The following is a 12425-nucleotide window of genomic DNA, read 5'->3' as shown; positions in this document are numbered from 1 at the left end:
AGAATGTTGCGTGCATGACACACAGTGTTGGAATGTGGGCCGCAGGCTCTGTACAGCCATCTATGTGAACTTTTGTAAACAAACTTATAGCAGGAGAGCGACCAGACCACACACAAACACACACATATCCATATAAACACAGATATGAAAGCAGCGCTAGGCTAACAGATGAAAACAAGACTTTGCTAAAAAGAAAAGTCATATTCTCATCATCTCCCACAAAGCATATAAACGTTTAATTTGCTGAAATACAATGTAAAGTGCTATGTCATGCCAACATATAGTTTCCCATAAATCTTTTGAATGACATTTATGATGAAGAGAAGCCGAGACAACAGATTACATCTAACACGGTGTAATATTAGATTAAGGTTAGACATAAATCAAATATACTGTAAATAAATCTGTTATTTGAGAGATGGTTTATAGTCCATCATTTTTTTGTATGTAAATATTATATATACTTACTTTTAGTTATGTAATGTTTTTAAGAATTGCATAATAAAATTATTTCAAAGACATCATCTTATAAGTAAGAAGTATAAGTAGAAAGTATAATTTTTGAACTTTAATGTTTGTGTTTTAAAGAGTTAAATGATTATGTCCATTGATCTCCTATAAGTTGGTTATTTTGAAAGTAATTTTTTATTCTAAAAATGTTAAGTAGTTTTGTTTGGGTAAGTCTGTAGTAATTATCATTAGCATTATAGAAAACAATAGAAGTATATATGTCCATATTTGGATAACTAAACATGAGTTATCGTTTCTACAGTGACTAATGTCGATCTGAAACACCATTACAACAACGATTTTGTTCTTACTGTTGTGGTCATGAAATATATTACACAATGCAAATTTCTACCGTTCTATTTCCTGTTGAATGTGGAAAACGTCAAAGGTTATTAATCCTATGATTCACCAAAAACACACACATAAACAGTGTTTACGGTCCGTTTGCTTGTTTACAGAACTTATAACTGCTTTACTACATAATAATCTACATAAAATCTACACAATAAGCAGAACATGATTACAATTTGTATAAGGTTTTTCATTGTACAGTGGCTCTGATTTGCATCCACCCCATTGATCTTCTTATTCGTGTTCCTATCTCTCCCACATTTCTCCCTTAGGTCACAAATACAAAACCAGAGAACAATAAGTATTTCCATTGCCTTCTATATGTTAGCCTGCATCATATGATCTACAGAGTAAAATCATTTCCATCCTTTAAATGTGGATGGCACAGAGAGTCCTCTTCAATTAGCTTTTGTTTGCACGTGTGATTGTACTGTGTTGCAATGTGACAACCTGCAGGTGAAATAAAGTTCAAATGTTGTCTCTGCTCTCGTGAATGCCAGACAGAAGGTGAGAGAGTTGTGAGCAGTTTGACACATCAATCAGGTTTATACTGGCATTAAAATAACAAGTGATTTACACAGAGTGGGTGGAGATACAATCTCAGTTTGACAGAGAGGGAGAGAGTCAGATGTTGCATATCTACAGACAACACACAATAGATAAGTAAATATGTAACTATATAGCAATATGCATTTACATAAACTCTCAAAATAAACAACAACATATAGCCTATTTTTTTATTATGTCTTCTAGGAAAAAGTGTGGATTTGAAGCTTACAAATATTTTTGTAATCTGACAAACTCTGTGATGTTGCTGATGTAATGTTTCTTAGTAACTGTATATCATTTATTTTGTAACAAGTTTGTTAAATGTATTTACATTTTATATAAACTACTGCATGTGCAGCTCATGTATGTTGTACTTTATAGTGCGACATTGTGAGGGGTTTGTTAAAACAGTAATGCTGTGCTGGACGGTGACTGGACACCTCCCGTTTTTATTCTCTGCGGTACAGGATGTCTTTCATCCACCCTTTCTAAGAGGATCAAAAGCTCGCTAAGACTGACCCCGATGTCTTGCTACTCGCATACGTATAGTTTCCTCTGCCAGGTACCCTTTCTATCCACAATGTGGAAATGAGCCCCATTTCCTTCGTTCAATACAAAGCTCATTACAATACAGCTTATTTAAACACACACACTTAGTACATTTAGATTAGCTTACTATCCTGTAGCTTGACAGTCATGTATATAAAATATGAATGTTGCACAAAGCAAACTTATTTAAATAATTCTGATATTTTTCAGTTGAATGTGTGTGTTAGACTGATTTGTAAAGTACAATTTTGCTGATACTTTTAGGTATTGCTAACTATTTATGTAAACTTATTTACCTCTCCTAAAAATGAAGGAATCTTCATGAACATAAAAGCTCTCAAGAGCATACTACATGAAATGGGTTTGATCCAAAGCATTGGATAAATGAAAAAACTGTTTTCACAATCCCTGCTTCTGCAGCGCCCTCAACTGGTCAAGTTGGGTACAAATGGTTCATGAGCTGCTTGTTACTGCAGATTTGATTCCAGCACTGTCATTATGTGTCTGTGTGCATGTACATAACAGGCCATAATAACAGAAACCTCTTTTTCATTTATTTTATGCTTGAAACTTACATTTATAAATTGATATTGAAATGCTTTAGTGTTACAGCAATGTAATATGCAATACTATCACTCAAACAACAGCAGGTAACCATATACCATATATAAATGCTTTTTATGGTACTATGTCTATGTGATGTTATGTCTATGTGACTAATTTAATAAAAAAATGTAAAAAGAAGCGTGTGTGTTGGTGTGTGTGTGTGTGATAGGAAGCGTATTCACAAGCACACATTTCCTGTGCTGGCTCAGGACCCATGGGAACACACTGACAGACACATTCATGCAAAACAATAATGTATAACAATATACTTAATTTGAATGTGGTCAAGAATTTTTAAAAATCTCTAAAAATGAGGTCTCCTTTATTAGATTTATTTTTCTTCTTTTAATTAATATTATTTTTATTTCTAATAATAGTTTTATATAATAATAATAATAACAATAATTATAGTAATAATAATAATAAAAAATACATCTTTTCCTTCTCCATTTGTAAAATTGTTAAAGTCCCACTCAGTCCGTGCAGTAGTACTGTTTGGTCACTCTTATTGCTGTGTTGTGACCCATGGTGTAGTAATTGGCACTCCATTTAATGTAAAGACTCGTATCAGGAATGTGGAACGATCATCAAGAGTGGGTAAATTGAACAAACAAACAGTGCAGATCTTAACTGGGTTATCTTATTTTACTAACCTTTTCTCTGTTAATCAACTGGGTGAATCTCTGGCGGTGGCCCTCTTGAGAAAATAGCCGAGGCTTCATTACATGTTTACACTGCTAAACATCCCCTGTGGTGCCGTCACACGCAACACAGCGTGTTAAGGCCGCAGAAATGTCAAACTCCATCTGATTCCTCAGATTAGTTTAGAATGATTGAAAAATTTGACTTCCCAAGGGCTTGAAAGGCTCTTATCTCAGGGAAAGTATCTATGCCTTGCACTATTTGAGGCGATAAGAGTGGGTATAATAGCGAATGATGCTTGGGTGGTCTGTGTTGTGTGGTGTTATGGTGCAGCGCTTTCCCAGAACAAGTGGAAGTAACGCCATATGCACTGTGAAAATGGTTCATAATCTTAATGTGAGAGTGACGCACAGAGTGACTTTGATGTTGAGCTTTGCATAAAATTAGAAGGGTGAATTTAGCTTAATTGGAACACTTTTTGACTGTCCCATTTAAACTGTCCCCCATTTAATTTGTCATATATTTGGTACAATTACAAAGCCAAAGTAAAATGTGTACCATTAAAGTAAATGTTGCCTACTATTCTACATTATAATACGGATTGATGAAAATAATATTCCAGATTAAGCAACTTCCATAACAAGCTTTATAATAATCAACAGCAATTTTTTATCTATTCGTCTGTCTCTCTGAACCATGGTTCAATGGTTGGGTAAAATATGGACAAAATTAAACACTGATTAAAATTAACCTGCTGGGTTGTTTCAGGACAAAATGTATTAGTCATTTGTGGACATTTTCTATATAGGTTAATTTAACAAATGGTTGTTTTTATCCATCTTTTACTTAATTTAGAGATTAAACATCCCAGAATTTTATGGAGTCAATTGTGATCACATCCTTGTGGCAATATATGCTGTAATATTTGTGCATTCATGAATGATGTTTGTTAAAAGTGCTCAGCTTTCTTTTTTTCCGTCCCAAACACTGCGATTTTACCAACAATCAAAGACATGACAGGCTCTTTTACAAACCTTAAACATACACTGTGGGAAATAAAAATTAAAAACAACATTACAGTTTAATACAGGTCTTTACTGCAAGTCTGATACATTATTTATGTTTCTGTCATGTGACGTTGGGTGTGGGCGTGGCAGCGGCATCTAAACCGGAAGTGTTGTTCAAAGGACCGAAGCGTCATTGAGATCCTCTGCATTCACGTTTTTCTGTAAGTAATTGCAATATTTTATTCAACTCAACTTACAGATGACACAGCAATGTTGTTGTTATTAGAAAAACTCATATCCTAATGTATTTATTCAGTTGGGGCGTGTATTTCTCTGTCTGTTTATAGCATTAGCCAGTTAGCTAAAGTATCTTCTGTCAGAGCTATTTGTTTGTTTTTAGAAGCTCAGTATAATGTAGTGTAAGTAAATTAGTCCATAATTCCTATCGTAGCAAAAACGCATGTGTTTTTAATGCCATTTTGCTGACACGGTCATTTCAGGCCTCCCAATAACGTATATGGTCCATAATCGGAAACAAACATAAACGTTAACATTATAAAACCCGCTGACACTGTTTGAAGACATACACTGATTAAGTGGTGGAATAGATTATCACATTTTAACTCTGATTTGTGATCAGTAACATTTTCTCATTTGATTTAATTTATATGACAGATTTAACATCTGCTTTGGTTTTGAGTCTCAAAGCATTTGAGCATTTTCTGTTTTTGCTTTAATTCCGCCTTGGTTTCGGTTATAAACTTCTTTTAAGACTGACAATGTTAAATATCAGCAGCTACATGAAATGCAACACAGAGTCTATGATGAGTTTCAGTAATGATCATATACAGTACATTAAAATATGATTCTTTTTGTTGTTTGTTTTGATTGTCATATGTGAGTTTGATGGCCAGAACAGGATAAGTGCATACAATGACAATAACTAGTCTTGTTTTTTAGTTAATGGACTAGAACAGGTGTTTTCCAAACTTTCCCATTGCAAGACCCACCTAGGCGGGTATAATCTACCTCAAGACCCACCAAGATATTTTAAAATGGATATAAAGCAATTTTCAGTGTATGAATGAAATCATATAAGATGAATTGGAATACCTTAACATATTATACTAAGATATATTCATTGGTTTAAACTGTTTCATGTGTCGTTTACTTGCAACAGCCAAGTGACTAGTTTGCATAGGCCATCTTTACTCACTATTCAGGGCTCAACGCAAATAATTTGTGGTTCAGGTTTTCACTTGCCCTGCCAAAATTTTCACTGGCCCCAATAAAAAATGTCAGTGTCACAATTATAAATAATAATTTAAAAGTCACATATAACTGTATACAACAGACATGTTCCAACGAAAAAAGGCTCCCAGCAAGTTTCAGTAACATAAAATAACATCCTAACCCAAACCCCAATTCCAACCCCAACTCCAAAGCTCTTTTCATACAGACATTCCGGAAAATACACGGAAAATGCATCATGGATTTTTCCAGGATCGTTTGATTTTTTTGTTCATTCACACTGCCATGATTTGCCGGCATCTGCAAGGTCCCGGAAAGACACGTGACCTGTTTAAAGTCCTGCCCTTTCTTCTACACAGCGTCTTAAGTTTGCATATTATTTATTATTTCTCTCTCCAGAAACCACTCGCGTGCATTTTTGTTTATGATAAGACTATAAAGGAGCACATGACGCGACATTTTATGCTGGTGAATGATCTCAGCTTCAGAGTGGATATTTGACGAGCTCCCTGATCTCTGCTTTAATCCAGTTTCAGACATTTCTCATCGTGATTGTTAATATGCATTTACGACCCTCGTTTTGAGGAGCTGAACGATATTGTTGGGATGACGCGCGGGCATTTTTGTTTATTATAAGCTCAAATGAGCACGTGGCGCGATATTCTTTTATGCTGCTGAATAATCTCCGCCTCAGCTCGGTTATGGTAAGTGACGAGCTAACTTACCTGATATCTGCTTCAGTCCAGTTTGCTGACATTTCTCGTCGTGAATGTTGTAAATCCCTCATTTTAAAGAGTTGAACCAACTTCATGTTGCCATGACACGCACATTGTTTATGCGTCTCATTTATTATTTCCTAATAACTGCTTCAGTGTAGTTTGCGACATTTCTCATCGTGAATGTTGATCTCTCGTTTTAAAGAGCTGAACCATAACATAACTTTTGATGTGATGATGCGCGCGTCCTCACTATTACACGCCCATTACGGCATTGTTTCAGCTTTTTGTTCACACAGAGGGTTTTTCGTGTATCTTACTAGGTCCTCTTTCCGGCAACGATCTCAGAAGATTTACGGGACGTGTTTGTGTTCACACAGACGCTTGTCTGGCAATTTTACAGGTATTTTCTGGGACCAAAGGTCTGTGTGAATGGGATACAAGTAACCATACTTTAAAAATAAACAAAACATGGAAACCTATTTATTAAATGACATCCTAAAGCAAAACCCAAATGTAACCCCAAACCCAAGTGACAATGGTTTAAAAAAACAGAAAACATATGAGAAACCAATAAATAAAACGAGACCAAAAGTTATAGTCAACAGGAAGGACTTGCGTATCCTATGCACGCAAAGTTGGAATTTTGGCGTATTTATTGCAAAATATTTACACAATTTCAATTAATACACATTTTATGAGAATGGGTTTGATAAACTCTCTGCTGCTGTAAATTTTATATGTGGGCTAAGACTGCACTTGTTATGTATATTCTGCAGTATGATGCTCGTAGGATGAATAGTTTGTTCAAGCTTCTGCTATGGTGTTAATTTCTCCTGCTGAGTAAGTGTGTGCTGTAGGTATAGAGCTTACTGGGTTTATGAAGGGGGCTTAGTGTTGATAGGGGGGTAGTTGGATGTAATTTGTCTGGGACAAGACTCTTATTCCTTAGAGACTATCAAGTATCATGTAAGCAGTCAATCACTCCCAAATGTTAGGGCACAAAAGTGTATGTATGTGTCTTATGGCTTTATCATTTAAATTTTTTTCAGATGCCACTTTAAACAAGATCCCAATATTTTTTTAAATGTAAACCTTTAAAATGCATTTAATAGATCTTTCTTTTAGTTTTTTTGTGTAATTATAAAATTACGCCTAAAACTGAATCATCGGTGCATTGATAGAATAGGAAAACTTCAAAAAAAAATTTGATGTATAATAACAAATAAAACACACTGCCACATTTTTTATGGTGTAGGACAGTGCATGTAGATCAGTGGTTCTCAAACTTTTTGGTATGTGCCCCTTTTTTGGAGGATGCATCCCTTCGCACCCCCCACCCCAAAGAAATTTCATGACATAAACAATCTCGAAACTTAGAATGTAAATTAAACAAAACATATTATTATACAATGTTGTGCTGTTGCTTAGTAACCTTATTTTTCTGAGGTTTACACATAATGTATGATAAATTAATATATGATAAAATGTGATAAAACTGGCCCCCCGGCACCATCTCGCGCCCCCAGTTTCAGAACCACTGATGACGCATTTATCTATTAAATCTCACTGGCAGTGATCGCACAAAGCTATATTGCGATATTTGCTTAAATTTGATTCATTGTCCAGGCTATAAACACCCTGCAGCGTATGTTTATTTCAGACAACCAATTAAAATTTGACATGGGCAAAATGTATCATACGCTGGGTTGGGTTCTTTGAGGTCCGCTGTATAGCTCAACCATCACCCTCTCCCCCTTTATCGCTCTCTCTCTCCCTGGCCCATGCGAAGGACCACACAGAAACACACCCTCCCAGACCACACAGAAACAACTATGGGGTCCTGCACGCGACCATCCTGTAGCTTTCACTCTTCTCTGTGGGGGTGTTTGTAAATTGGAGAGCATTTGTGACAGTGCAAAAGCCACGGGAAAAAATGCCAGGCTTGCTAAAATCTCCTAGTCGTAGCATGTAGTGTAGTGTATTATTTGTATCGGCATACATACACATGGCCAGAATCTCGGTCTCTCAGCAGGAGCCGAGTAGGTTTATTTGTTCATGTCTCCAGTGCGTTCCGCCGCCTGGTTTTTAAGTGCACTCAATGTACTTCATGTTTTGATGTGTCTGCTTTCAACAGGGACGTGAAAGTGTGCTGAGCCTAAACAACACAGTTTTAATAGACTTTTACTCTGTCTTTAATAGGTGTGTGAAGGATGTCTCGTGCCCGCCAGCCCCCTTTGGTGACTGGCATCTCGCCCAATGAGGGCACGCCATGGACCAAAGTCACTATTCGTGGGGAAAACCTTGGCACTGGACCCAATGATCTCATTGGTATTACTCATGCAAATAACACACTTATACATTAATTGCATTTAAATATGCTTGACTAAATATGCATGTGTTTTATTCTGTCAGGTTACATATACATATACATTAATTCATTAATTCATTTATTTTTATATTTATTTATTCATTTTTTATTTATTTATTTATTTATATTATGTAATAGATACAATACAATTTCAATGTCCGAATACTGGGCACATGCCCTGGTAAAATATATGAATTATTGTGATTGATATTTATTTATTTATTTATACATATATAAAATAATACAATACAATTTCAGTGTCCGAATAATACAGATATGCCCTGGTAAAATATATGAATTATTGTGATTGATTTATATATATATATATATATATATATATATATATATATATATATATATATATATATATATATTTATTTATTTATTTATTTATTTATTTATTTATTTATATTACCTGGTTTCTATGGTACCAAATGCTTCCCAGAGTCCATTATTTCATTATCCTGAAAATTAATGGGATAGTTATCCCGAAATGTAAAACTTTGTCATTATTTACCCACCCTTGTTTCATTTAAACCCAAAGCTAATATACTTTAGAGTTTGCCGCTTACTATAGGTGTGAACCATGTGCAAAACATCTAAAGGTCGGCTAAACTTTTGCTTTCTGTTTATCTCTGCCTTCCTTTGCAGGCTTGTCCATCTGCGGTCATAACTGTTTGCTGACGGCAGAATGGATGTCCGCCAGCAAGATTGTGTGTCGGGTGGGTCCCGCTAAAGACGACAAGGGTGAGATTGTGGTCACCACCAGGAGCGGAGGCAGAGGAACATCCACGGTCTCCTTTAAAGTGCTGAAGCCCGAGAGAATTGGTGAGACATGCACACAACTTGCGTATACAGACTTGATGTATGTTACAAACCACATCCTTTGATTATTGTCTGTAAATGTATACACATGCTCTTTGAAGAACCCCATGGATTTTAGTATGTGCTCAACCAATGAGTGTGTTCGCTTTTGTGTGTTTAGGCATTCTGGATCAGTCTGCGGTCTGGGTTGATGAGTTAAATTACTATGACATGAGAACTGATCGGAACAAAGGAATCTCTCCTCTTTCGCTGAGGCCAGCCAACCCTTTGGGCATCGAAATAGACAAGTAAAAAACAAACACTTTCACAATCCAGTTTGTGTTATCCCCTCGTGAACTTATCAAGTATTCATGCGCCGCTAACATGCGCAATTAAATTAGATTTATGCCGACAGCTAATCGCAAATCGCGGGGACACAAAATGAGTTCAACTGTACCCCGACTCACACATGTGTGCTTCATTTGTGATAGTCTGATTAAACGTGCACAGATTTCCTCACACTTCACCCAAAAAACACTGCTGGGTGTTTATAGAAGTGGACTGCTCTGTTTATAAGGAAGGAGGTTCAGCAGAAAGTAGAAACAGCCCATTGTGCGTATGTCTGTGTATGCGTATGACTCCTACCTGCGTGATGTCATCAGTACACCATTTCCTTGCATGGGAAGTGAAACTCTTCCTTTCCTTGACCTTCCCTAATCTATATCCAATTCATATACTGTATATGTATCTAAATATATATATAGAGTAAGAAAGATATAAGAAATAAATGGATGGATGAGTATATGAGTAGCCATCAGTTTATTCTTTTTGCCACATCTCTGCCAAGACACAGTGATCTGGCTTACATAATGCTGTTTATATCAAGATAAATCTGGTTTGCACTCTGTTTGCTCTGTTTTTTGTCTATGGTCTGACGTATGGTTTGGGATCTCTGCCATGGTCTGCCATGGTGGCAGATCATCTGTTACCCTATCTTCTCTTTTTCAGAGGTAAGGTTCCTCTAAAGGATCTGGAGAACATGTTTCCTGGCATGACTGGAGATTTCACCAGCGAGAACTTCTCCGCCACCTGGTATCTCATCGATAACCATTCTTCAACCAGGTCAGCCCATCCAGCTGTTTATCCACCTCATCCATCAGTCCTGTAAATGCTGAATGTTAAGTGTTTGGGGGGTATGTTGTGTCCGTTGCTGTAGTTTTGAGCAGCTGCGTGTGGGTGTTGGCAATCTGAAGAAGCAGGCCAGCAAGAAGAATGAGGGAAGTCTGGCGTATGTGAAGGGAGGACTCAGTACTTTTTTTGAGGCTCAGGACGCCCTAGCAGGTAAGAGTGCTTGATAAGTTAATACGAAGACACATGCACAAATAACCAGCAGTAATGCAGCATTCACAAAATATATTTGACTAAAATGTGTCCATCAGGATTTTGCTTTCTTTTAGAGATAAATTTGCGTTTCACAGATATACATATATAGGCTGTACTTGCATACTGTATGTATATACTGTACATACCATGTAGTACATATATTCGGATTGTAGTCTTATCCAAATTAACCACATCTGTGTTTTTCTCGCACAACCTCCTTAACAATTACGCCGAACATTGCCTGCCATTTTTTGGCTAACTCAGTCGTCTTCGCGAAATCGGATCCTTTCCGGATAGGAATGTCTGTGATTGCAGTATATTATTTTTTCACCTCAAACCCTCTCTTCATTCATTTTGACCTTCACTGAATGCTTTTACTAAGTCTACATTTCTCTTGAGGTGCCTGGTTCAACTTTATTATGGATTTGAAGCTTTTGCCAAATTTATGGGTAAAATAAAAGTTGGGGGATTAAGTATTGACTGCTGGCATGCCATCTAATGTATTAAGACGAAACATTTCATGTATTATCATATATGATTCCTACCTTAATTCATCTCCTAAATTACATACATAGGGGCGGTTTTCTGGACAGGGCTTATCCTAGTTCCAGACTACAATGCATGTTTGAGCTGCTTTAATTTAAAAAGGTCTTGTCCTGTGTAACATATTTCGTTGATATTGTTTTGTCTTAAGATGCATACCTGTAGTGTTTTATGTAAGGTATGTTTGTAAAAACTTCTTAAATTACCTAATATTAATAAGCCTATCCTGGATTAACCTAAACCCTGTCCGGGAAACCGCCCCATTATGTAATACATTTTATGTCTTATGCTAATAATGGACATAATTAATAATTTGTGGGTCTTTTGAATATTTTTTTGTCATTAAAAGACTTTTATTAACGTTTTATACTTCATAACAAAAGTGCACAAGTTTGTGTATGTGTTTTAAATATGAATGACATCAGAGGTCAGTGACAGAAAGTGGAGATGCTGTTTTAAGCCGTGTATGTGTGTAGGAGCCGTCCCGGGTCACTGGTCTTGTGTCAAACAGAAGAGCTATTCTTAGCACTGTGTGTGTGATTGACAGTCATGGGGACGGATAACAAGACGTGGTTGTGATAATGTTTAGATGAAGTTGTAATAGGGTCGTCATTGTGCTGAAAGGAAACGAGAGAGCAGCAGACGGAAGTTTGACTGATTCCCAGAGAAGACTCCCAAAACTTAGCAGGCAATAGTCAAAACATACCTCGGGGACAGAGGAAGCGTACCACACGGCATTCCGGGCCTCGGGGGGCCGAAGGTTAGCCCTGACGTCATTGTGTACAAAAGTTTCAGGCATCCAGATGTGGAAAGAGTAATGCACTTCACTTAGGGTTTTTGGAAAAGTTAGTTAGTTAGAAAGTTAATGCTATTTGCATGTTGGACCACAGCATAGAGCGGAAGGCTCTCGTTCACACTGCACGCAATTCACTTTTGCATGGGATGTAATCAGATCCGTTTATGCAGACAGTGTAGTCAGTTTCTGGTGTGTATTTATTCATTGTGCACATACATTGTAATCATGTAGGCATCAGCATGATGTCAAGTGTGTTTAGCAATAACTCAAGTCAACTCATGAGGCATAAAAGCTAACATTACACTAGGGCTGCACAATTAATCAAAAAACTAATTGGGACTACAATT

The 12425-nt window shown here is 36.6% G+C and overlaps 1 protein-coding gene across 2 annotated transcripts in view; it reads left to right on the top strand.

Annotated features, from left to right (window-relative positions):
- The window catches only part of exoc2 (exocyst complex component 2), a 92639-nt gene that overhangs the window by 50894 nt on the left and 29320 nt on the right, over positions 1–12425 (top strand). Inside the window, exons 1-6 of one of the 2 annotated variants that reach the window (XM_073856040.1) lie at positions 4359–4435; positions 8384–8512; positions 9204–9380; positions 9538–9664; positions 10365–10478; positions 10573–10697. In XM_073856040.1, the coding sequence (XP_073712141.1) occupies positions 8395–8512; positions 9204–9380; positions 9538–9664; positions 10365–10478; positions 10573–10697 (661 nt within the window). In that variant the 5' untranslated portion in view covers positions 4359–4435; positions 8384–8394. Of the gene's footprint in view, positions 1–4358; positions 4436–8383; positions 8513–9203; positions 9381–9537; positions 9665–10364; positions 10479–10572; positions 10698–12425 lie in introns of those variants that run through there. The other variant, XM_073856041.1, reaches the window with a different exon arrangement.

The sequence above is a fragment of the Misgurnus anguillicaudatus genome, chromosome 18 (assembly GCF_027580225.2).
Source record: "Misgurnus anguillicaudatus chromosome 18, ASM2758022v2, whole genome shotgun sequence".
NCBI lineage: Eukaryota > Metazoa > Chordata > Actinopteri > Cypriniformes > Cobitidae > Misgurnus > Misgurnus anguillicaudatus.
Note: the sequence above shows the minus strand (reverse complement) of the source record. Positions and strands in the feature narration are given on the sequence as shown.